General features: G+C 46.4%; 1 protein-coding gene across 4 annotated transcripts in view; it reads left to right on the plus strand.

The window, feature by feature from the left end:
* The first annotated feature begins 18,664 nt into the window (after positions 1 to 18,664).
* The window catches only part of LOC123404202 (probable protein transport Sec1a), a 104,317-nt gene continuing 97,008 nt past the window's right edge, over positions 18,665 to 25,973 (plus strand). For all 4 annotated transcript variants that reach the window (XM_045098119.1, XM_045098120.1, XM_045098121.1 and 1 more), the window contains exon 1: positions 18,665 to 18,917. In XM_045098119.1, the coding sequence (XP_044954054.1) occupies positions 18,848 to 18,917 (70 nt within the window). In that variant the 5' untranslated portion in view covers positions 18,665 to 18,847. The remainder of the gene's footprint in view (positions 18,918 to 25,973) is intronic.

Below are 25,973 nucleotides of genomic sequence, written 5' to 3' on the forward strand. Positions count from 1 at the left end.
TTTCTTGATCGTAGAGCCGCATGCTAGATGGGCCTTGCCCCTGTTACTGCTACATGATGCGCTGATATCATTGCATATCCTGCTACACTCGCAGAGGCATACATTTGCATACATCATGATACTTTTCACTTGTCTTGATGTTGAGTACTTCTTATAAAGTGTGATGATTTTTCTTTTTATTCATGTAAAACATAGAGTGTTGCCCTTAAGTGAGGAAAAGATCCCAAAGTGGACAAACAAAAGATCCCAAAGAGGACAAATGAGAGATAAAAGAAAGAGCCAAAGAGGCCAAAAAAAGAGAAAAAAGAGAGAGAAGGGGGCAACACTACTATTCCTTTTGAAAGATCCACACTCGTACTCCATTGCTATATTGGTACTACATAGAGATTATCATTCATGCATAACTATGTGGGGAACCTTACACTATAGAACTTGGTTTGCATATTCCAATGATGAACCTCCTCAAATGAGCTCTAGGTCTTCATGAGCAAACAAGTTGGATGCACCCCTCATACGTCTCCGTCGTATCTACTTTTCCGAACTCTTTTGCCCTTGTTTTGGACTCTAATTTGCATGATTTGAATGGAACTAAGCCGGACTGACGCTGTTTTCAGCAGAATTGCCATGGTGTTGTTTTTGAGCAGAAATAAAAGTTCTCGGAATGTCCTGAAAATTTACGGAAATTTTTTTTGGAATAAAAGAAAAATACCTGCGCAAAGATCCACCGGAGGGGGCGTGCCAGTGGGCCACAAGCCCACAGGCCGCGGCCACCCCCTAGGCCGCGCCGTGCAGGCTCGTGGGGCCCACGTGGCACCACCGCCCCCAAACTCAGCTCTATATCTTCCATTTCGCCTGGGAAAAAAAACAGAGAGAAGGTTTCATCGCGTTTTGCGATACGGAGGCGCCGCCACATCCTGTTCTTCATCTGGAGGGCAGATCTGGAGTCCGTTTCGGGCTCCGGAGAGGGGAAATCGTCGCCATCTTCATCATCAACCTTTCTCCATCGACAATTCCATGATGATCTTCATCGTTCGTGAGTAATATCATCATAGGCTTGCTAGACGGTGATGAGTTGGATGAGATCTATCATGTAATCGAGTTAGTTCTTGACGGGGATTGATCCCTAGTATCCACTATGTTCTAGATTGATGTTGCTACTACTTGGATATGCTTAATGCTTGCCACTAGGGCCCGAGTGCCATGATTTCAGATCTGAACCTATTATGTTGTCGCCAATATATGTGTGTTTTAGATCCTATCTTGCAAGTTGTAGTCACCTATTATGTGTTATGACCTGGCAACCCCGGAGTGGCAATAGCCGGAACCACTCCCGGAGATGACCATAGTATGAGGAGTTCATGTATTCACCGTGTGTTAATGCGTTGGTTCGGTTCTTTATTAAAAGGAGAACATTAATATCCCGTAGTTTCCATTAGGACCCCGCTGCCACGGGAGGGATGGACACTAGATGTCATGCAAGTTCTTTTCCCTAGGCATGTATGATTACATACGGAATACATGCCTACATTAGATTGATGAACGGGAGCTAGTCACATATCTCTTTGTGTTATAGCTGTTACATGATGAATCACATCCGTCATACTCATCCATCACCGATCCACTGCCTGCGAGTCTTTTACTACTGGTCCTCGCTACGTTACTTTGTTTAGGCTTGTCCCTTGCTACAAAAGGGATTGGGCCACTTTGCTGCTAATGTTGCCACTGTTGTTACTTTGTTGCTGCTGCTACTGTTGTTCCTTGCTAATCCGCTGCTACTTAGTGAAGACCTTTTCTGGATCAGTTGCTGGGGAAGAATAGTCCCCCGTCAACGTGCTTTTTACTGGCGTCATTGATACAACAGTTAGGAATAGTGTGTCATCAACATATCGTTTCTGGCACCGTTGCTATCATACTACTTTGCTACTGATACTTTGCTTGCAGACACTAATCTTTCAGGTGTGGTTGAATCTGACGAACTCAGCTGCTAATACTCGAGAATATTCTTTCACTTCCCTTGTGTGAACCAACAAATTTTGGTTGAATACTCTACCCTCGAAAACTGTTGCGATCCCATACGCTTGTGGGTTGTCAAGGCTTTTTCTGGCGCCGTTGCCGGGAAGCACAACTATATTCTCTGAGTCACTTGGGATTTTCGTTTGTTGGTCACTATTAGGAATCCGAAAGATCCAAGAACTAAAATCTTGCCTTCCACTACGACGAGAGGTAAGGAACTGTCATCTAGCTCTGCACTTGATTCACCTTCAGTTCTGAGTAAGTTTGCGACTTCACCTCCTGCTAGAAATCTTGATATGTCGCTTGTGCTTGATGATGCTACTTCTGCTGCCCATGATGCTATGCTTGATACTATGTCTGATGATGCTATGCTTGATACTATGCCTGATGATGCTATGCTTGATACTGTGCCTGATGATGCTATGCTTGATAATATGCCTGATGATGCTATGCTTGATACTATGCCTGATGATGCTATGCCTGATACTGCTTTGCCACTTGGTGCATTCCTTGATGCACATATTGCTAGAGTTGCTGCTAGATGTGATGATACTTCTGAAACTGCTGATACTATTGAAGTAGAACCGGCTACTATGCCTGTTATGCCTGATACGCGCTATGTTATGGAGGGAGAGATGGGTGAGGATTTTCTTGCGTGTAAGGATAGCTATGATGTTGAGAAACTTCTGCGCAAGTGGAAAGAAAAATCTTTGAACGCTAGGATGAAATACGACCCGAAGTTTGCTACTTCGCCTATTTTTGTGACCGAAAAGGATTATGAATTCTCTGTCGACCCTGAGTTAATCACTCTGGTCGAATCTGATCCCTTTCACGATTACGAGTCTGAAACGGTTGTAGCCCATCTTACCAAACTACACGATATAGCCACCCTATTCACTAGTGAGGAAAAGATCCGCCACTACTACATGCTCAAGCTGTTTCCTTTCTCGCTAAAGGATGATGGTAAGACCTGGTTCACTTCTCTTGCTCCTGGTTGTGTGTGTAGCCCCCAGGATATGGTCTACTACTTCTCTGAAAAATATTTCCCTGCCCACAAGAAACAAGCTGCCTTGCAGGAAATATACAATTTTGCTCAAGCTGAAGAAGAGAGTCTCCCACAAGCTTGGGGGAGGCTTATCCAGCTACTGAATGCTTTGCCTGATCACCCTCTTGAGAAGAATGAAATACCTGATATCTTCTATAATGGATTTACCGATGCTTCCAAAGACCACCTAGATAGTTGTGCCGGTAGTGTTTTTAGGGAACAAACTGTAGAACAAGCTGAGATTCTATTGAATAACATCTTGTGCAATGAGAATGCTTAGACTATTCCCGAACCACCTCCTAAGCCAACTCCGAAGAAAAGAGGTATTCTATTCCTTAGTCCTGAAGATATGCAAGAAGCCAAGAAATCTATGCGAGAGAAAGGCATTAAATCTGAAGATGTAAAAAATCTACCACCTATCGAAGAGATCCATGGTCTTGATAACCTGATACAGGTAGTAGAAGTAAATTCTCTGCGTAGGTTTGATGAGAGTGATATTCCTTCTGCTAAACCTGCTAGCCTATGCATGGATGAATTTGATAACTTTGTTGCCAAACAAAAGAGTTTCAATGATTAATTAGCAGACAATTGGAACAGAATGCTCGTATGCTTAGTCATTTAAGTGCTTGTGTGGACAGAAACGTCAATGATCTCAAGCTTCTGAGTAAACATGCCTCTATGGTTACTACTCAGGTAGAACAAGTACTTAAAGCTCAAAATGACTTGCTCAATGAGTTGAATGACAATTCCGTCAGAGTCGTTACTAGAGGCGGTAGAATGACCCAGGAACCTTTGTATCCTGAGGGTCATCCGAAGATAATTGAACAAGATTCTCAAGGAGTTAGCACTGATGCACCTAGTCATCCTAGAAAGAAGAAGAAAGATGATAGGAACCTGCACGCTAGCAACCCTGTTGCTGCTACACCCAAGAGTCCAAACGATGCCTCTGTCTCTGATGCTAAAACACAATCTGGTGATGAACATGAGCCTAATGATGATATCAATAGTGATGTTCATGAAGATGCTCAACCTAGCAATGAAAAGGATGTGGAGATTGAACCTAGTATTGATCTTGATAACCCACAGCCTAAGACTAGAAGATACGATAAGAATGACTTCACTACTAGGAAGCACGGTAAAGAAAGGGAGCCATGGGTGTGACATCCTCGACTTTTGCTACAGTAGTGATTGTATACAGTGATCAACCGCTAATGATGCCACGTCATCGAATTCCCATCACAGACCAGCGTGGATTCGCGTCTGTCCGGATCGATGATTTGAAAGCAAAGGGAAGCACTTTATCGGTTCATTACAAGTATTAAAAGGATATATATATATATATAAAAGGAAAGTATTAAAGAAATAATAATGATAAAAGAAAGAAAGAAAACTGAAAGAAAGAAATAATAAAAAGGAAAAAGGTAAAACAAAACAAAACAAATCAAAAAAAAAGGAACAAACCCCCCTGGCCCAACTGGGCTCAAGGCCCAGCCGGCCACCACCCTCACCCTCCAAAACCCTAGCGCCACTCCCCTGGCGAGGGAGCCGCCGCCTCCTCCCCTCGCTACTCCCTCCCCCTCCCTGTGCGCCGCCACCCCCCCCCCACTCTCCCGTGACCACCCCCCCACCGACAGGGGCCCCACCCCACGCGCCATCTCCCCCCTCTCGGTCCCGTAACTCCCGTCGCCCCCATCTCGCCCCCTCCCCATCCCACGCCAGATCCCACCCCCGTCGCCCCCCTCCTCTCCACCTCCCCTCCTCCCAGATCCTCGCCCGCCGGCCTCCTCCCTCCACCGCCTCCCGCCGGCGGCCCCTGCAGCCTCTCTCCCACGTCGCCTCCTCCCTCCCAGTTCCTCCCGCCGGCGCCCCCCCCCCCCCCCCCCGTCGGGCTCCTACACCGACGGTGCCCCGGCGACCCCCCCACCAGCTGCCCCTCCCCATCGGCACCTCGGTCGGGGCCTCGCCGGTCGTGGCGGCCCCGCCTCGGCCTCCCTCCGCTCGCCCCGGGGCGAGGCCTGCGCCGGCCGGCCCCTGCACCGCGACCGAGCTCCCTCCGGTGCCTCCTCCTTGCCAGGCCGCCCCGCCTCCACTACACCGCCCCGCCGCCGAATCCCTCGCCGGCTCCCCTTCTCCACCTCGACGTCGCCGGCCATCGCTACTCCAACCGGCCACCACCAGCACTACCGCAACGTCCTCCTCACGCCCGCTGCCCCTCCCCTACAGGAGTAGTGAGCCCCCTCTCCTCTTTCTCCATTGATCCGGCGCCCCTCTGTGACGTGCGTTTTTGTATGTAAGGAACAAAAAGAAAAGAAAAAGGAATATATATATGTATAATCGTATGTATGTATGCATGAATATATATGTGTGTACGTATAGGTGAAGGTGTATGTATGTGCGAGGATATGTATGTACGGACTTAAATATGTATGTATGTATGATATAATGGATGTATGTACGTACGTATATATATATGTGTGCATCGAGTGCGTGTGCGTGTAATTGTTTTTGCGTAATCGATGTCTCAATGACATACGGGGCCGCCGCCCTTAAAACATTTAAAGTTAGTAGGGAAAATGAAAGCAAATAATAATAATAAAGATATATGTATTTATTAAATAACTAATTAATTAGATATAATAATTAATTAATGAGTTAATGGATTAGTTAAATAGATATTTTAGTTAAATTAATTAATTAACATAATTAGAGAATGACACGCGGGTCCCCCACTAAATTAATCTGTTTAAAAAATAGTTAATCTTAAATAAAACTTGTGCCTATGACGTTCGGGACCCGCTGGTCAGTTGACCGGTCAAACGTTGGTGTCAGCATGACATCGCGATGATGCCGTAATGGGATTTTATTAAATCATTTAAATCTGTTTTTAATTCCTAAATGATTAATAAAACTTTGAAAATTAATATTAAATAATCCGTAAGTCAGATCGAAATATTTTCAACATGAAAGTTGATCAGCAAAGCGAGACGAACCCGGATACACGGCCCGTTCGTCTCTCACGCGTCCCTAGCATAGCAAACATGGAACTTTTCCATCGTTTCCAGTGTAACCGGTAGTAGCCCGAGACCCGGAAAATATCGTCAGATATTCTTTCGACCCGTCTATGACGGATGTTGCTGCGTTAGCTCATGTCTAGCCTGCATCTTTCCATGTCATGCTTTGTGTTGCATCGGTGCTATTATTTATTGTTTCTTCCCCCTCTTCTTACCGGTAGACCCCGAGACTGACGCTGCTGCCGGGTACATCTACGACCCTGCCAATCAGTCCTTTGCCGCAGAGCAGCAAGGCAAGCAAACTCCCCTTGATCATTCCTATATCGCCTATGTCTTTCTTCCTACTGCTTGCATTAGTATTTTGCTACTGTTGTAGTTAGCTCCTATATCTGATGCATAGCCTGTTTTTGATGAACTGCTACTTTCAGTCCTGTACCTTTAACCTGCTTAGTATAGGTGGAGCAGTCATCCCCTCTGACCCCGTAGATCAGTTGCCCCGCTTGTTTCCAAATCTCGATCTTTGATCGACGAGCCAGACCCGACACAGCACATTCACCCCCTTCGTGGTACGACGCTACAACGATACTATCGGGTATCGAGGGTGACACCTCGCTAAGTACTCCTGATGATATCTCTGTAGTATAGCTAGTCGGTCGTGGTTATCGAGGGTGATTCCTCTTTCACCATTCCCGATGACGCCCCTGTCGTGCAACCCCGCGAGTGTGGGACCCCCGAGGGTGATTCCTCTAAGCCCACCTTGACGGGTACATCGTTCGGGATCCAACGAGGGTGATTCCTCGGATTCCCCCCCGATGTTACGACCACACAGTTACTCGACCATGTTACTGGGATCATGGGTGATTAGTTGTAAGACGGGTGGATTCCCATGAGACTGTGTTGTGGCCTAATTAAAATGCTAATGGATTTGGGTATTTGATCTGGGTTGGTCGGAGACCTTTTCGCACTAACCAGCTACGCGGGAAGAATTATGGGTACTCGGCGTCGCGGTATCAGCCGAAGCTTTTCAGATGCCAGCAGTGTAGCGGCGCGCGCCCGAGTGGTCCCGAGATGCATCGCGCTTGTGATTAAGGGATGCTAGGACTGACGTCGGCCGCCCACGCCACGTGCAGGAGCGTGAAGGGGAACTGGGCCCATGAACCCTTTGTGCTTAGGATTTAGACCGGCGGGCTGGCCTCTCTGATTAGTCTTAGGTGGGGCTGCGACGTGTCGATATTCCGAGGCCGGGCAGGACCCAGAAAAGTATGTCCGGCCAGAGTGTTATCGAGCGTGACGGGACATGTGGTGCACCCCTGCAGGGATGAAAATTAACTATTCGGATAGCCGTGTCCACGGTTACAGGACGACTTGGAGTTGTGCCCCGATCTTATACAACTACAATTGTTACTTAACTGGAATTAGTTTGCCTCGGGATTGCTTCCTCGCAAGGAGTCGAGGGAGGATCTTTAGGCGTGACCTCACTTTAATATTGCTGCAACAATATGACTATTTATGTGTTACCCCTGTTCTACTCTCGTCTATTGCTGCAAGACCCTGAAGATGCTAGTCTTCGATAGGACTAGGCCTTCTCTCTCTATTCTCGCATTGCTGCAGTCAGTCCACATATAACCCCCCCTTCTTTGATACTGGTGCATAATTAGAATAGTTCTGATGTAAGACTTGCGAGTACTTTGGATGAGTACTCACCGCTGCTTTGCTCCCCCCTTGTTCCCTTGATCCGTTTGCTGCGACCAGATGATGAAGCCCAGGAGATGGAGGTCCCCGCCACCGACGACTGCTACCCCGACGGTGCCTACTACTACGTGGAGGCCGCTGATGATCAGGAGTAGTTAGGAGGTTCCCAGGCAGGAGGCCTCGCCTCGTTCGATCGTTGTATCTTTTGTGCTAGACTTCTCTAAGACACCCCCATGTTTTATGTCTGTACTCAGATATTTTGTTGCTTCCGCTGACTCGTGTGTTTATCGAGCTTTCGTATTCTAGCCCTCGAGGCCCCTAGCTTGTAATATGAAGCTGATGTTATTTTATTTGTGTCTAGAGTTGTGTTGTGATATCTCCCCGTGAGTCCTTGGATTTGATCGTACGCATTTGCGTGTATGATTAGCGTACGATTAAGCCGAGGGCGTCACAATGGGTTCAAAAACCTATGCCCTTTCCTCCCAAACCATCCAAGAAAAAGGATGATGAGGATTTTGAGCGCTTCGTTGAAATGATCAGACCTGTCTTTCTACAGATGCGTTTGACTGATACGCTCAAGATGTCTCTCTATGCTAAGTACATGAAAGATATTGTGACTAATAAGAGGAGGATACCTGATCTTGAGATCTCCGCCATGCTTGCCAATTACACTTTCAAGGGTGGAACTCCGAAGAAATTAGGTGATCCCGGTGTGCCTACTGTACCTTGCTCCATTAAAGGCAACTACGTTAAAACTGCTTTATGCGACCTTGGAGCCCGTGTTAGTGTTATGCCTCTCTCTCTTTATCGTAGACTTGAACTGGATAAGTTGACACCCACTGAAGTCTCTCTGCAAATGGCCGACAAATCAATTGCTTCCCCTATCGGCATTTGCGAGGATGTGCCTGTTGTGGTTGCTAACACCACTATCTTAACAAACTTTGTTATCTTGGATATTCCCGAGGACGATGCCATGGCTGTCATCCTCGGAAGACCCTTTTTAAACACTGCATGGGCTGTTATAGATTGCAACAAAGGCAATGTCACTTTCCATGTCAACGGTAATGAGCATACGGTGCACTTTTCGAAGAAACAATATCGAGTACATTGCATCAATGCTATCGAAAAAACTTCATCGATTCTTATTGGGAGCTTTGAATGCCCTATTCCTCGTGTCAAGATGAAGTATGACTTGCTTGTTGGGGAGATACACATCCCCATTGAGGTGACCTAGTGACTATTCAAAAATTCTCCGTCTTCTTTTGCGATTCAAAAAGGTTTGTCAAAGAGATTTGATCAACCCCATTGACGGATTTCTTTCGATGACCATGAGATGGATGAATCAAGGAGTCACAAACCTCTGTTCCAAGCTTTCACTTTAGGTTGCTTAGAAGAAAAATGGTAGATTTAGTTTAGCTTTCCCTGTTTTCTGTTTTAGCGTCCCGTAGAAAAGTACCCCGAAAAACAAAGTTTTCCGAACGCTGTGAAAATCAAGTATGAATTTTTCTGGATTTTTTGGAAAATACTGGGACAAAGAGTCTGTCTGGGGGCCACACCAGTGGGCCACAAGCCCTAGGGGCACGCCCCCTGGCCGCGCCACACAGGCTTGTGGGGCCCACAGGCACCCCCTCCACTCATTCTTGCTCTCATCCGCTTCTCCTACCTCCAGAAAAAATCGTTTCGCAGCTCAAACCCATGTTCTTGCTCCTCTTGCTCGGATTTTCGATCTCTTTGCTCAAATCACTATTCTCCGAACTGTTTTGGGGAAATTACTCCTTGGTAAGCGACTCCTCCATTGGTCCAATTAGTTTTTTCTCTAGTGCCTTATACTTTGCGTATTTTTGCTGCCTTGGTGACCATGTTCTTGAGCTTTGCATGCTGATTCTAGCTGGTCCCAAGTAGTTTTGATGCGTAATATGGTCTCTAAGCACTTGTTGGAGTAGTTGCTACGAGTTTCGTTGAGCCTTATTCACTTTTCCTTATAATCACTAAAAATTTCAGAAATTTTCAGAGATAGAAAAGGGGAAATATGAGGAGGTTCTTAAGAGGCTCGTCAAGTCGTGACCCCAAGGATGATGGGAGTGAGAAGAAGCCCAAGTATTTGGTCCCTCGAGTTGCAGAAGTTCGAGCGTGCGAGTGGCCAAGCGACGTGTTCTTACGTGCCGCTGGAATTTATGAGGACTTTTACCACTTGGTGGAGAATGTAGGCCTTACCGCCTTCGTTGAAGGTAAGTGTCTGCAATACCTTCTCCTCACTAATATCTTTGTACAAAGCTTTAACTTCTATCCGAGGAAGAATCCTCCTATGGTTGAGTTTAAACTTTATGATATCCCCTAGCGCATGTCACTCCAGGATTTTTGCAATGTTTGCAAATTGCCTTACGTTGGGGATATTCATGAACCTCATCCACGGGACCTGGAAGCTCTTATCGGTACAATTGTTGTAGGAGAGGAGAGAGGAGTGTCTTGCGCTAGAGCTGTTAGCATACATTTTCCCGTGCTTCGGTACTTCTCACTATTTGTGGGAAAATGTTTGATTGGCCGTGGGAAAGCTGGGTCACTTAGTTCCCCAGATCTTGCAGTCTTGCGTGAATCCCTTTATAACGATAAAACTTATAGCTTAGGCGCTATAATAGCCCAACGGTTGAACCTGAACCATTCTAAGGGTGTTGTCTATGGAGGTATCTACGCTACTCGTCTTGCCAGACACTTTGAGATACCTATTAGACTGGAGGAGGAAGAAGAGATTCTTCTTCCCAAGAGATATCTAGATTACGATAGCATGGTTCGCCATGACTTTCTTGATAGAGATATAAATAGAAGGATGATTTATAACCTGGTATTTAGTAAGGGTACTCGTGAGACTATTACTTTGCCCGCTCCTTCTTTGTTCAATCTTCATGCATACACGTACACTATTATGCCCTCGGACATCTACGCATATTGGGGCTTAGCCCAACCACAAATGCCCCTGCCCGAGCCGCCAGTCGAGTACCAGACGCCAGTTTATCAGTGGGATCCAGAGGAGCTCACACTGCAGTGGCATCCTCAGTCCACTCCGGAGTACCCCGGAGCTGGTTATTTCCCTCCTTGGGAGTAGACCAACTTAGGTCAAAAGCCTAATCTTGGGGGAGTACGTGTTCTCACCGACTTTACGTTCTTGCTTATGCTTTCACTTTGTTAGTCGGTGTTCACACTTTGCCACTGTATCATCCATGCTAGTTTATTTTCTTTTTCTAGTTTTCTTTTCGTGTGTCTATCTAGTTTGATAAAAACCCAAAAAGATTTCCTTTTTCTTCTTTTGCTTGTTGGGAGCTTTCCCGTGTAAATAGTTTTCTTTTTCTTTGGGTCAAGGTAGAAGATATTGGTTACAATGTTTAGTGGTTCTTGCATGCATACATGTTTAGCTTTCAAAGAGCCATATTACTTTGTCTTCTCCTTTGTGTTTGCCTGCAGATTCCAGCGTAGTCCAATGCACGAGCAATCTTATTATTGTTCACATCGTTCGGTCGTGCAAGTGAAAGGCAATAATGACGATATATGATGAAGTGACTGAGCCTGGAAAAGATGGTATGAACTCGATCTATTTTGTTTTTGTAAATATGACTAGCTCATCATGCCTGATTCAGCTTTGTTGTGAGAGAAACATGTTTGCAATGACAACTTAGAGATCATAGTTGCTTATGCCATGCTTACTTAGCTAGGAGTTTATAATGGTTTGTCTTGGTTGCCAACATGAATGTTGAGATGACTATGATGTAGTATGATAGGATGGTATCCTCCTATGAATGATTCAAGTGGCTTGATTTGGCGCATGTTCACGCATGTAGTTGAAACAAAATCAACATAGCCTCTATGATGTTCATGTTCATGGTGATTTATGTCCTACTCATGCTTGCACTCAATATTAGTTACTCTCAATGCATTTTGATGACCGTTGTTGCTCTCTAGTTGGTCGCTTCCCAGTCTTTTGCTAGCCTTCACTTGTACTAAGCGGGAATACTGCTTGTGCATCCACCTCCCATAAACCCAAAGTTGTGCCATATGAGTCCATCATACCTACCTATGTGTGGTATCTGCCTGCCGTTCCAAGTAAATTTGCATGTGCCACTCTCTAAATCTTCAAGAAATAATCTGTTTTGCATGCCCGAACCGCTCATATGGTGATAGGGGGCTATTGGTATCTTCCATGCTAGGCGTGTTATCCTCGATATGTGTTTATCCACTATCATTCACGAGAAAGGGGACGGTAATTAGAATTCCCAGTTCCATGCTCAAATCGAAAAGATAATTGCAAACAAACCTCCCCCAGGATTGATGTTGGTATGGACGGTACCCGAGGATTCGGCTAGCCGTGGAGTGTGATTGATTGGTGGTGGGGGAGTCAAAACTCTACTTTTCTGTTTGGGAACCGCATATAGCATGTGTAGCGTGGAAGATGTTGAGAACTCTTAGTCATTGCGTTGACAATGAAAGCATGCCACCCAAAATTATTATCTCTGTTTTCAAAGCTTGAGCTCTGGCACCTCTGCAAATCAATGCTTCCCTCTGCGAAGGGCCTGTCTATTTATGTTCCGGTTGAGTCATCCTCCTCTTACAAAAGCACCAATTAGAGAGCACCTCTGTCATTTTTATGCTTTTGCTTTTAACTGTGTGACTATGACTGGATCTTCATTGCCATGAATTACAATGCTTAGTCAGCTCTTGGTCTTTGAAGGTGCTCTGCATTTATGTTTTGCGGTCTCAGAAAGAGCTCGCGAGATACCATCTATTTGTACTGCTTCATGTTGTTTTGATTGAAGTGTTGACACCTGAGGCTTATTATTATTTGCTCGCTAGTTGATTATGCCATTGATATGAGTTTACCGTCAGACCTAGATGTCATTTGCTTGTGATCTTGCTGAAACTCTAGATATGAGTTAGACATAGTTGCACAACAAGATCAAACAGAGTTTGTCAAAGTTTTTCTTTTGTCTCTTTCAGTTTGTCAACTGAATTGCTTGAGGACAAGCAGGGCTTTAAGCTTGGAGGAGTTGATACGTCTCCGTCGTATCTACTTTTCCGAACCCTTTTGCCCTTGTTTTGGACTCTAATTTGCATGGTTTGAACGGAACTAACCCGGACAGACGCTGTTTTCAGCAGAATTGCCATGGTGTTATTTTTGCGCAGAAATAAAAGTTCTCGGAATGTCCTGAAAATTTACGGAGATTTTTTCTGGAATAAAAGAAAAATACCCGCGCAAAGATCCACCGGAGGGGGCGTGCCAGTGGGCCACAAGCCCACAGGCCGCGACCACCCCCCTAGGCCGCGCCGTGCAGGCTTGTGGGGCCCACGTGGCACCACCGTGCCCCAAACTCAGCTCTATATCTTCTATTTCGCCTGGAAAAAAAATCAGAGAGAAGGTTTCATCGCGTTTTGCGATAGGGAGGCGCCGCCACATCGTGTTCTTCATCTAGAGGGCAGATCTGGAGTCCGTTTCGGGCTCCGGAGAGGGGAAATCGTCGCTGTCGTCATCATCAACCTTTCTCCATCGACAATTCCATGATGCTCTTCATCGTTCGTGAGTAATCTCATCGTAGGCTTGCTGGACGGTGATGAGTTGGATAAGATCTATCATGTAATTGAGTTAGTTCTTGACGGGGATTGATCCCTAGTATCCACTATGTTCTAGATTGATGTTGCTACTACTTGGCTATGCTTAATGCTTGCCACTAGGGCCCGAGTGCCATGATTTCAGATCTGAACCTATTATGTTGTCGCCAATATATGTGTGTTTTAGATCCTATCTTGCAAGCTGTAGTCACCTACTATGTGTTATGACCCGACAACCCCGGAGTGACAATAGCCGGAACCACTCCCGGAGATGAGCATAGTATGAGGAGTTCATGTATTCATCGCGTGTTAATGCGTTGGTCCGGTTCTTTATTAAAAGGAGAACCTTAATATCCCGTAGTTTCCATTAGGACCCCGCTGCCACGGGAGGGATGGACAATAGATGTGATGCAAGTTCTTTTCCCTAAGCACGTATGACTACATACAGAATACATGCCTACATTAGATTGATGAATGGGAGCTAGTCACATATCTCTCCGTGTTATAGCTATTACATGATGAATCATATCCGTCATACTCATCCATCACCGATCCACTGCCTACGAGTCTTTTACTACTGGTCCTCTCTATGTTACTTTGTTTAGGCTTGTCCCTTGCTACAAAAGGGATTGGGCCACTTTGCTGCTACTGTTGCTACTGTTGTTACTTTGCTGCTGCTGCTACTGTTGTTCCTTGCTACTCCGCTGCTACTTAGTGCAAGACCTTTTCTAGAGCAGTTGCTGGGGAAGAATAGTCCCCCGTCAACGTGCTTTTTACTGGCGCCATTGATACAACAGTTAGGAATAGTCTGCCGTCAACAGATCGTTTCTGGCACCGTTGCTATCATACTACTTTGCTACTTATACTTTGCTTGCAGACACTAATCTTTCAGGTGTGGTTGAATCTGACGAACTAAGCTGCTAATACTCGAGAATATTCTTTTGCTTCCCTTGTGTGAACCAACAAATTTGGGTTGAATACACTACCCTCGAAAACTGCTGCGATCCCATACGCTTGTGGGTTGTCAACCCCCACTAGTTCCATTGGTGTTCGGCAAGGGTGTGACATTGTTTTTGGGACAATGTTCAAGCACAAGGTCGTGAATCTATCTAGTCTCACCATGGGGCTGAGTTTACCTCATTGCTCCTTTCTGATGTAAATACGATCACTGAGGTTTATGTCTATCAAACCGAGCTCTTGAACCCAATGTTTGGAACATCAACGCCCCTCTCCAGTCGTAATCAGGATTTGATCTATCATGAAGTTTTAGCACCACATAAGATCCAAGGCATGTTACCTGTCGGTGCAGCGGCTTTGAGTTGTTGGAAAAAAAGCCAGGATCTTAAGTAATTCCTTAGTTTAGTATAGGGTGTCTAGGGAGAGCTGTTGAAGGGAAGGTGGGCAAACCCACACGAGTGAAAACCCTACTTTATTAGTCATCAATGCGATTTCTCGCACTTTTTGATACCCCCAAGGGGTTAACTTTAAAGGCATGCAAAATGTGCCGTAAAGTCCCGTTGGATGAGGCTAGGCGGTGAATGCAATGCTGGGAAGTTTTGTTCCGATTCGAGAGGTTGAGGGAGCCAACCAATTCGATGTTTTGAATGGCCAAATAAGAGGTGTTTACTCCTCTTACCAATTGAGGTTTCACACAACTTTTTGACTAGGGATTTAGAAAGGTTGTAGTTTTACGAGGAGCCCATAAAGTGACTTGTTTTACCTATGGTATGTCAAGATTGGCTCTCTACGTGACACGGATTGATTTAAGAACAGTGACAAAAGAAATCAATTTATGAGATACCATATTTTTGTTGTTTCGGTACAACTCAAGATCAGTTAAGAAAATAGGGAATAACAATAGTGAAAAGAATATAAATAGTATGACACTTGTTGGGTACTTCTTTCTTCTATCTATATAGATATGACCACGAAGCAAATGAGAAAGGGACTTCTTTGTTTACTACGGTCAAACTATGATCAAACACTCGAATCTTACTTCCGTGTGAAAGACCGTCCTAGACGTGAGTACAAATGTGTCGAGGCATTCTAAGTGTCGTAGACGAATGCTTCTTGGCAGAATAAATGGTATGACACGACCTCTTTTTGCTTCATAAACGAATTTGAAAAAGGAAGAAGGCTATAGCTCCCTTCCATTGTCTTGGGTCGAATATCAAGCGTGAACTTCTCCCTCATCTACGGTTGGGTTGTGGATAACACACTTCCCCTTGGGCCGGATCTTCGCAAGTATAACACGATCCATGAGCGATATCAATGTAGTGACAGTCCTTACTATTGAGTCTTGTGCTGGTAAGATGACAACGCTCTAAAAGGTTTGTTTAAGAAAGCAATCATATCCCATCCCAAGTGTGGTATGGACCCCAAAGAGTTATATAAGTAGGAAAATGGGAAGAATTGAGGCACCTACAGAAGTAATGGGTCAGCTTATGATTTTAGGCATGGTTACTAGAGGGATCGTCCCTACCTATCCGCGCAAGATCAGATCAGTATGGTTTTGAGAGGAAGGCTGGTGGCATACAAAGAGAGGGCGACAGAACATTTGCATTCCCTTTCTTTGATTGAGAGAAGGATAAAGCAGAAAAAAGACTTGATTGAAATTCCATTCACTTTTTTTCCTTCCTGAGATATGGAATGTCATTAAATCAAGTAGATGAGATGCCAAATATAGGCATGAGTTATTTTGTCAAGCAAAGCTTTGGGTTTTGAAGGTAAAGAAAGACGGTAAAGCCCATTAAAAAGAGTGCCACACAGGAGCACCTCATGTGTCACTCGATCCAAACCCGACACATCTTTCTTTCTATGATCTTTTTTAAAATAGAAACAAAAAAAAATTAGGAATAGTGCGGGTGCGGCGGAATGAATCAAGTAAAACAAGTCCCCCTTATGACATTTTTTCATCCAAGCAAGGGCGCGTTGTATGGGATTCATCAACAAAGGGATAGGGATAAGGGGCCGCACCTCCAAGACAACCTTTCATCTTAGTGTTCCACGTAACCCCCATCTTCCAATTATTCTTACAGAGATCGTTGACTCACTTGCCTTATTTTGAGGAGACTTCCAAGCCAAAACAAGACAATGGGCAGTCACCAGATCTTCTCTATGGAGGTGGGATGAGGGACCTCCTCAGCAAGATCGCTCTAGAGAATGCTTGCGCACAGTGGCCACACACACTTCTCCCTGACCTCCAAAAGCTCCCTATGACCCTTTGTACTGAGCATTCAAAGTTCCTCACATTGTCAAGCAAGATTTTGATCTCGATTTGGGAGAGCAAACACAGCTTCGCCATCCAGCCTAGTATCTTTATTGAATTTTGATCCTATCTAGCGCTTAAAAATCTTTCTTCTTTCTCCGTCACTAGATTTCGGTTAAAACGCTTGGTCCACCCATGCTTTTCCTCTCCATTTTTCATATGGAAAGGGAAAGCAGTGCCAACTTATTGGAATTTTGCATGCATATTTTCCAACCTTCATTCGTGCTATTCTAGGCTCTAGTGCTCAGTCATAAACCTATTGCATGCTCCGCTTTCCCATTCCTATTGCTTTCGGTATCTAAATCATCCCCAATTCAAGTAGAGAATACCAGGGCTATCTTCTTCTTTGATTTTCCTTGGGGCACAGGATAAAAAATGGATTTCCGAATAGCAGCTGCGACATTAGGATTCTAAAATTTAGGAGGGAGAGGTCGAGGAGAGGGATCACATGCATTGAAGCAATCTCAAGATTCAGAAATGATCAAAAAAATTGTACGTGGAGAAGAAAGAGACGAGAGTCATGAAAGTAGGGTAAACGCGAAGAGACGATGAAAATCAATCAGAGAGGAGAGGGAAGAATGACAATGGAAATCATAAAGCTCAGCGAGGAGCACATTACTATGAATAATAATGGAGAGGGACATTAAAGGGGAAAATTGAGTAAAGAGATATATAAATATATTAGACTCTTCTACTTCATTTTCTTGTTTAGATTCATTACTTCAATGATTGAACATGGGCAGATACCTATAAGGACCCTGTTTCATTGACCTTCGCCCTTTTGTATCCCTCGTTAAGATATGTTATCCAGACCAACTCCCACGTAGAAAACCAAGAGAAGTGAGTTACAAACCGAGAGCAGTTAGAATCGTGTAGCTGTGTGCCCCTTTTTCTGACTCGCTTCTTATGACAAGCATTTCAGGCACGAAGCACACCTGATGAACTCAGAAACCTACTATGGAATCAAACAACCCATCACACCCGAGTGCTCTGCTCTCCAAGCTCTGCGCAAGTGTTTTTTACATTAAAATCTCCGAACGATTTTATGCTATCAAAGTAGGTGGATTGGTATGTGGTGCTCACTAAACCTGCTATTGGACGATATCAGACATAGGTCTTAGATGATCTCGATCTTGAAGAAAGCATAAATAATGTCATTTTAAGAGAAAGATGGCACTATGGATTGAAGGTAGTTTTTTCTCCATATGGGAATTCAAAACTTTATTTGATTGAGCGCTATAGGTTAAGTTGGTTAGTTAGTGTATCACGACCGAGGACACCTGGTACTGACTCATTCTTGTCTTCTTCAAAACCGAAACAGATAGGTTGTCTTAAAGATCATTTCTATAGCGAGAAGGAGGAACTTTCTTACTAAGGCAACTCATAGATTTTAAATGCATTCATCTTTCCTTTTTCTTGAACATCCCAGTCAAACCAAGCAGTGAACAAAGTTAGTGCAAATGTGGCCATGTAGGTGCTGCAGGAAAGCAACTTGATATTGCGATCCAGATCCGGCAAGAAGTAAAATTACACTATGATCCGACAAGAAGTAATGTGGCGGAAAGACAACATGACACCTAAGCTCGTGCATGGGAATATCAAACAGGAGGAGCATCCTGCTCAACAGGATTGGTGAGGCGCGGCTCAAAAACTACAGGCTGATGTACATGTATTGGACATGTCGTCCCCGATCGCGAGCTCATCGGGTACCGTAAGATCGAGGCAGTGACCTGAAGGATCTATGCAAGGCTATGGGTCGTTGTCATGGCTGAACGGTGGAGGAAAATAAATGACACGCGGAACATAGATGTGAGCGAGAATATCCTCAGATCCCGGTTGGAATCGATTTTTTCCTGATACGCCAAACAGGTTCAAGATTGATCTTGACCGAGTTTGAGAAGTATAGAATACCGATTTCAGGGATTAGGAGGTCAGGGTTTAATTCCGACAAGAGATATGAATTTAAGGTTTTTTTTAGACTTCACCCTAGCGCGACATGTTCTCAGGATATGGCGACTGTTCTGGTAACGTTGGGGTAGTCTGGTAAATTCCTGCGCGGGTGGCGGCCGACGACGGTCTTGGTCTTGGTGTTTGGAGGCTCGTACCCCCGTTTCTTCTTCCTCTCCCACCCCCATTTCTACTTCTACTCTGTGTCCTCCGATCGCACCTAACGGCCACAAACAGAGGCCTCGTCACCGGAGGGAGGCGGTGAGATCTCCCGGTGGCATGTCGTTAGATTCGGACTCCTCTTCGCAGGGCGGCCACCGCCGGAGCTTCCGGCAGATCACACGAGACCGTAACCACCCCTTTCGCTCCCCTCCTCCCCCGCCTCTTCTGATTTTGATTTACTTGCTTAATGTTGTCACTGGAACTGGGCCGCTGGATCTAGCTGCTTGTGGAGTTGGAGAAATTGGCATGGTTGTGTAAACTTGTTGTTTAAGGCCCATAGCGGAGTAGGTTATTGTAACACGTTTGTTGCCTTTAACTTTAGGTCTTCAATGCTGCATTACCGTTGAACTGTGAGTGATAAAGTACTCGTATCAGCCAGTTGGGTAGCCATTTGTTTCATTATATTTGTTGCTCGTGTATGTGCTTCTCTAATATACGGAGATCATGTCTAATGGATTATGGGGCAAGCTAACACACTGGACAATCGGGACTTCACATCTCTTTTTTCCCAAGGAAACACAAAAGCTTCGCATCTAGATGCATTGATAGAAGAAAAACTTGTCAATCTCGAGATAGGGCAATACCCTGATTATTTATAAGGCGTCCTGCTTTAGACGCTTAAGTGATAAGACGCCCTGTCAGTGCCTTAGAAATATGCCCGCTTTAGGTGTTGTGCTTAAGTGCCCACTTTAGGCATATAGGCGTCAGAGTGGGTGGTGCTTGCCTTAGGTCGCTTTACCACCTTATAAACGACGATGATTACAATGCCACGCCCCTGCTTCTAAGTGTGAACTGTCGATGGAAGAAGCGCCGCAAGACCCACCACCCTTGCCAAACTGAGGCTCAGCTCGGATAGCATCGGACAGGCCTGTGATGTTGGGCTGCTCCTTCATATTTATATCTTCATGTGTAATGAGGATATTATTTACAAACAAATAGCGAGAAACGTTTGCGCTAATATAGGTGCTGAAACCCACACATTATGGGGTATGGGGAAGGAATTTCTAGGCAGCCCTTCCTAGGCAGCGCTTATACAGGTGCCGAAACCCACACATTATGGTGCACTTGGTACATATGATAGTATGGAGGAGGATCCTTCCTCTGACGATGATGAGAACAACACGCATATGCAGACATGGATGATAAAGACCCTAACAGGAAACAAGGTGCAGCGTCCAAGAAGTCTACCACCCCGAACGGTGTGCAGGGTGGGGCAGCATATGAAGTGGGTACTTTAGTGCATCAAGCTGAGTCCTTGGGGAATGCAGCTGCTGTTGTGCTGCTGAGCCCATCTGCAAAAAGAGATCCAAAGCATACCAACTCATCATCATCTCGAGAAACAAAGGATGACAACGCATCAACCAACTCATCATCAGCGGGGCACCGCCGATAGCAATGAGATTCTTCAGTTGGAACTGTCACAGGCCGGGCTTGCCCGCAACAGCCCCAACGGTGCTGTGTATTTTGTAAACTCAGGTGCACAAGACACGGGTCGAAAGTTTATCTCATGCTTTAGGTTTTGGTAATTGTTTTGTAGCCAGTAGTTCTGGTAGAAGTGGTGGATTAGGTGTGTTCTGGAACCATGATATTAATTTAGTTTCAGTTTTTGAAGTATCACATTGACTCTTATGTTACTCTGCTGGGAATGAATACTTGGCACATGACTTGTGTGTAAGAGAGGCTCATGTTAGAGTTATAATACAAGTCATGTACCCTTTTGTATTTATCCCAATATATAAGGGGTTTTCCTGCATATAGTCCATCACCTGTACATGTATATATATCGGCCTATGGCCTCATGGGAATACAAGTTGCTTTCCTAACATGGTATTAGAGCCTAGGTTCTTTTTGCACGCGCAACTCGTGCTTTTCCCGATCTAGCTTTCCCACCGCTGGTACCGGCCCTCGTCTCGCCTGCCTCGTCCCGCACGTGGAGGAGCTCCAGCCGCGTCTCTACAATCTCCCGACGCGTCGCTTCAATCCCGGGTCGAGGCGGCTCCATCTTCTCTCGCCAGATCGCATCTGGCAGGTCTTGGCGCGGCTCCATCAAGATCCTTCCAGTCGCCCGCGCACGCCAGCTCCGATCCAGTGCACGCCAGCGGACCGATCTGCAACGTCGCCCCGCGCCTGCCAGATCCGATCCAGTGCACGCGTCGCCCCGCGCCTGCCAGGACGGCTGGAGCTCCTCCACGCGTCGCCCCGCGTCCGCCAGGACCGCTTCAGTCGCCGCCGCCCTTCCTCGATTTGCCCCGCGTCGCCAGGACCGATCCCCGCGTCGCCAGGACCGATCCAGTGCCCCGGACCCTGTTGTGCTGTCTGTTGACCGCGACCCTGGCCTGATCTGATCTATTCGACGCGGTCTCCACTACCGACGGGCCCCCCAGACCGAGTCTCCCCTTCTGCTGTCGACGCGGTTTCCTCCCGTTGACTGATTTCTTTCAAAAAAAAAAAGCAGAAAAAAATGTCTACTGCATCTGGCTATGTTGCTGTTTCTCGTTGTCCGGTGATCTTTGATGGCACTAACTACACCGAGTTCATTGGCTTCATGCGCATTCACATGCGTGGCATTCGCCTATGGGGTTTTCTTTCCGGCGAGGTCTGTTGTCCGCCATGTCCGGTTCCTCCCGTGGCTCCCACTCCGCCGACCCCACCGGCTCTTCCTGCGGATGCTTCTCAGGCCGCAAAGGATGCGACTCAGCTTGCTGATGAGGCCGCTGTGAGTGCTTATGATGAGAAGGTCTTGGCTTATGAGGAGGCTCTTCAGCTGTATCATGGTGCTCTGTCCGTTTACACCCAGTGGCTTGATGATGATGCTCGTGCTGCCGCTGTTCTCACTAGTAGTGTTCTGCCTCAGTTTGCTTCTGAGTTTCTGGGCCTTCCTACTGTATTTGAGATGTGGACCCGCCTTCGTCAGCGCTATGAGCCCTCTGGTGATGCCTTATACCTCTCTGTGGTCCGTCAGGAGCATGCTCTTCAGCAGGGTGACTCTACTGTTGATGACTTCTATGCACAGAGTTCTGCTATCTGGCGCCAGCTTGATTCTCTCCGCAGTGCTGGTTGTCGTACTTGCCCCTGTTGCCAGGCTGTCCAGGCCGACTTGGAGTTTCATCGCGTCTACGAGTTCCTGTCTCGGCTCCGTAAGGAGTTTGAGCCCCGGCGTGCTCAGTTGTTTGCTCGTGGCCGTATTTCTCTCATGGAGGCGCTTTCTGAGATTCGTGCTGAGGAGACTCGCTTACGTGGTGCTGGTTTACTGGAGGTTCCCTCGGTGCTCGCTGCTCGGACTTTTTCTATGCCACCTACTGCACCGACCCCTTCTCGCCCGAGTGCTCCGCCGCTCTTGCCCACTCCTTCTGGCGGCTCAGCTCGCCCCCGTACACATTGTAACTACTGCAACAATGATGGTCATATTGAGCCCCACTGCTACACGAAGAAGAAACACTTGCGCAAGGCGCGGTCATCATCTACAGCGACTTCGTCATCTACCTCGACAGCTTCAGCCATCGCTTTGACTGAGCAGGATATTCTGAGACTTAAGCGTCTGCTCGCTGCTTCAGGTTCTTCCTCAACGGGTACTGCTGGTTCTATGACCGAGGCTTCCCGCATTGAGCAACCACCTTCTTCACAGTCAGGTACATCCCCATGGGTTCTGGACTCTGGAGCTTCCTTTCATATGACTTCTAATTCTTCCACTCTGTCCTCTCTTCGTTCGCTTGATTCTCCTGTTCATGTCCTCACCGCTGATGGTACTCCCCTTCCTGTCATTAGTAGAGGCACTCTTACCACTCCTTCTTATTCTGTTCCTGATGTTGCTCATGTTCCTCGACTTACCATGAATTTGTTTTCCGCTGCTCAACTTGCTGATTCTGGTTGTCGTGTCATCCTTGATCTTGACTCTTGTTCTGTCCAGGACCGTCGCACGCACACTCTGGTTGGGGCTGGCCCTCGCCGCCGTGATTCTGAGGGTCTTTGGGAGGTGGACTGGCTTCATGTTCCTTCCTCTGCCCATTCTCTCGCCAGTTCTTCCGCTTTGGTCGCCTCGGCTACTGGTTCTTTCCAGCAGTGGCATCATCGACTTGGTCATCTGTGTGGTTCTCGTTTGTCGTCGTTAGTTCGTCGAGGTCTTCTGGGGTCTGTCTCAGGAGATGCCTCCTTAGAGTGTCAGGGTTGTCGTCTTGGCAAGCAGATTCAGTTACCATATCCACATAGTGAGTCAGTGTCTAAGCGTCCTTTTGATTTAGTCCATTCCGATGTATGGGGTCCGGCTCCCTTCGCTTCGAAAGGGGGTCATAAATACTATATTATTTTCATAGATGACTTCTCTCGTTACACATGGCTTTATTTCATGACTTCTCGTAGTGAGGTGTTGTCCATTTATAAGCGTTTTGCTGCCATGGTTCATACTCAGTTCTCTTCTCCCATTCGTGTGTTTCGTGCTGACTCCGCTGGCGAGTATATCTCTAAGATGTTGCGTGGTGTTCTTGCTGAGCAAGGGACTCTCTCTCAATTCTCTTGTCCTGGTGCTCATGCTCAGAATGGCGTGGCTGAGCGCAAGCATCGTCATCTTCTTGAGACGGCTCGTGCATTGATGATTGCTGCCTCTCTCCCGCCGCATTTTTGGGCTGAGGCCGTCTCCACCTCCACCTATCTCATCAATTTCCAGCCTTCCGCTGCTCTACAGGGTGGTGTTCCTTTCGAGCGTCTTTTTGATCGGTCTCCCGATTATTCGACGCTTCGCTTGTTTGGTTGTGTTTGCTATGTTCTTCTTGCCCCCCGCGAACGCACCAAACTGACCGCTCAGTCTGTTGAGTGTGTCTTCTTAGGCTATAGTGATGAGCATAAGGGCTATCGTTGTTGGGATCCTATCGGTCGTCGGATACGTATCTCTTGGGATGTGACTTTTGATGAGTCTCGTCCCTTCTACCCACGCCCATCTTCCTCGACTTTTTCAGTGGAGGATATCTCTTTTCTCACTTTTCCTGACACGCCTATCACACTCGTCGAGTCTTTGCCTACTCATTCCGCTCCCTCTGCTTCTCCACCTCTAGTCGATTTGTCGCCACCATCTTCCACGGTCTCCTCGTCCAGCATGTCACCGGATTCTACACCTTCATCTCCGGTGACTTCTTCGTTGCCACTCTCCGATTCTACTTTAGCGATTCCTCCTTCCATTGTTCCATCTTTTCCTCAGTGTTACACTCGACGTTCACGTACTGTGGATGTTTCTTTGGATGTGCCGTCATCCTCGTCTCAGCCTACTTATGGCTTGCGTTCTCGTCCTCGTCCGCCTGTTGATCGCTTAGGCTTTTCCACCGCTGGAGCCGCTGTTCTTGAGCCGACTACTTATCATCAGGCTGTTGTTCATCCTGAATGGCAGTTTGCGATGGCTGAGGAGATTGCTGCTCTTGAACGCACAGGTACGTGGGATCTTGTTTCCCTTCCTCCTGGAGTTCGTCCCATCACTTGTAAGTGGGTCTACAAGGTAAAGACTCGCTCCGATGGTTCTCTTGAGCGTCACAAAGCTCGTCTTGTGGCTCGTGGTTTTCAGCACGAGCATGGTCGTGATTATGACGACTTTTGCTCCTGTGGCTCATATGACCACTGTTCGTACACTTCTTGCCGTGGCCTCTACACGCCACTGGTCTATCTCTCAGCTTGATGTTAAGAATGCCTTTCTTAATGGTGAGCTGCGTGAGGAAGTGTACATGCAGCCTCCAACTGGGTATTCTGTTCCTGATGGCATGGTATGCCGTCTTCGTCGCTCTCTCTATGGCCTTAAGCAAGCCCCTTGAGCCTGGTTTGAGCGTTTTGCCTCTGTGGTGACTGCCGCTGGTTTTTCACCCAGTGTTCATGATCCAGCATTATTTATTCACCTTTCTCCTCGTGGTCGGACTCTTCTTCTTCTTTATGTTGATGACATGGTCATCACTGGGGATGACCCTGAGTATATTGCCTTTGTCAAGGCTCGTCTTAGTGAGCAGTTCCTTATGTCTGATCTTGGACCTCTTCGCTACTTTCTTGGGATTGAAGTCTCTTCTACCTCTGATGGCTTTTTTATATCCCAGGAAAAGTATATCCAGGATCTTCTTGCTCGTGCTGCTCTTACTGATGAGCGCATTGTTGAGACTCCTATGAAGCTCAATGTTCACCTCTCTGCTACTGATGGTGATCCCCTGTCTGACCCGACGCGCTATCGTCATCTTGTTGGCAGTCTTGTTTATCTAGCTGTCACTCGTCCGGATATTTCTTATCCGGTTCATATTCTGAGTCAGTTTGTCTCTACTCCCACATCGGTTCACTAGTCATCTCCTCCGTGTTCTCCGATATTTTTCGGGGCACAATCTCTCATCGTTTATTCTTTCCTCGCTCCAGTTCTTTACAGCTTCAGGCCTATTCGGATGCTACGTGGGCTAGTGATCCTTCAGATCGCCGTTCACTTTCTGCTTACTGTGTTTTTCTTGGTGGTTCTCTCATTGCCTAGAAGACGAAGAAACAGATTGCAGTTTCCCGTTCGAGTGCAGAGGCTGAGTTGCGAGCGATGGCTCTTTTGACGGCAGAGGTGACTTGGTTACGGTGGTTACTTCAGGATTTTGGTGTTTCTGTCACTACACCGACTGTGCTCTTATCTGACAGTACAGGTGCTATTAGCATTGCGCGCGATCCTGTGAAGCATGAGCTTACCAAGCATATTGGTGTTGATGCTTTCTATGTGCACGCTGCTGTGCAGGATCAGGTTGTTACTCTTCAGTATGTGCCTTCCGAGTTACAGTTGGCGGATTTCCTGACGAAGGCCCAGACTAGAGCACAACATGGCTTTTATCTCTCCAAACTCAGTGTTGTTCATCCACCATGAGTTTGAGGGGGGGTGTTAGAGTTATAATACAAGTCATGTACCCTTTTGTATTTATCCCAATATATAAGGGGTTTTCCTGCATATAGTCCATCACCTGTACATGTATATATATCGGCCTATGGCCTCATGGGAATACAAGTTGCTTTCCTAACAGCTCAAACTCGTGAGAGATATAAAACAGGGATACTCTTCGTGACATTCAGGCAGAAAGTGACCTCCCTTTGTCATGTTGGGGAGAATTTAATGAAGTTCTCAGGCAAGATGAGGATGTTGAAGTAGGGCAAAGAACTCAGGCTCAATTAGGGGGTTTTAGGGAGGCTGTAGATGAGTGCG

Source organism: Hordeum vulgare, chromosome 6H, assembly GCF_904849725.1.
Source record: "Hordeum vulgare subsp. vulgare chromosome 6H, MorexV3_pseudomolecules_assembly, whole genome shotgun sequence".
Classification (NCBI taxonomy): domain Eukaryota; kingdom Viridiplantae; phylum Streptophyta; class Magnoliopsida; order Poales; family Poaceae; genus Hordeum; species Hordeum vulgare.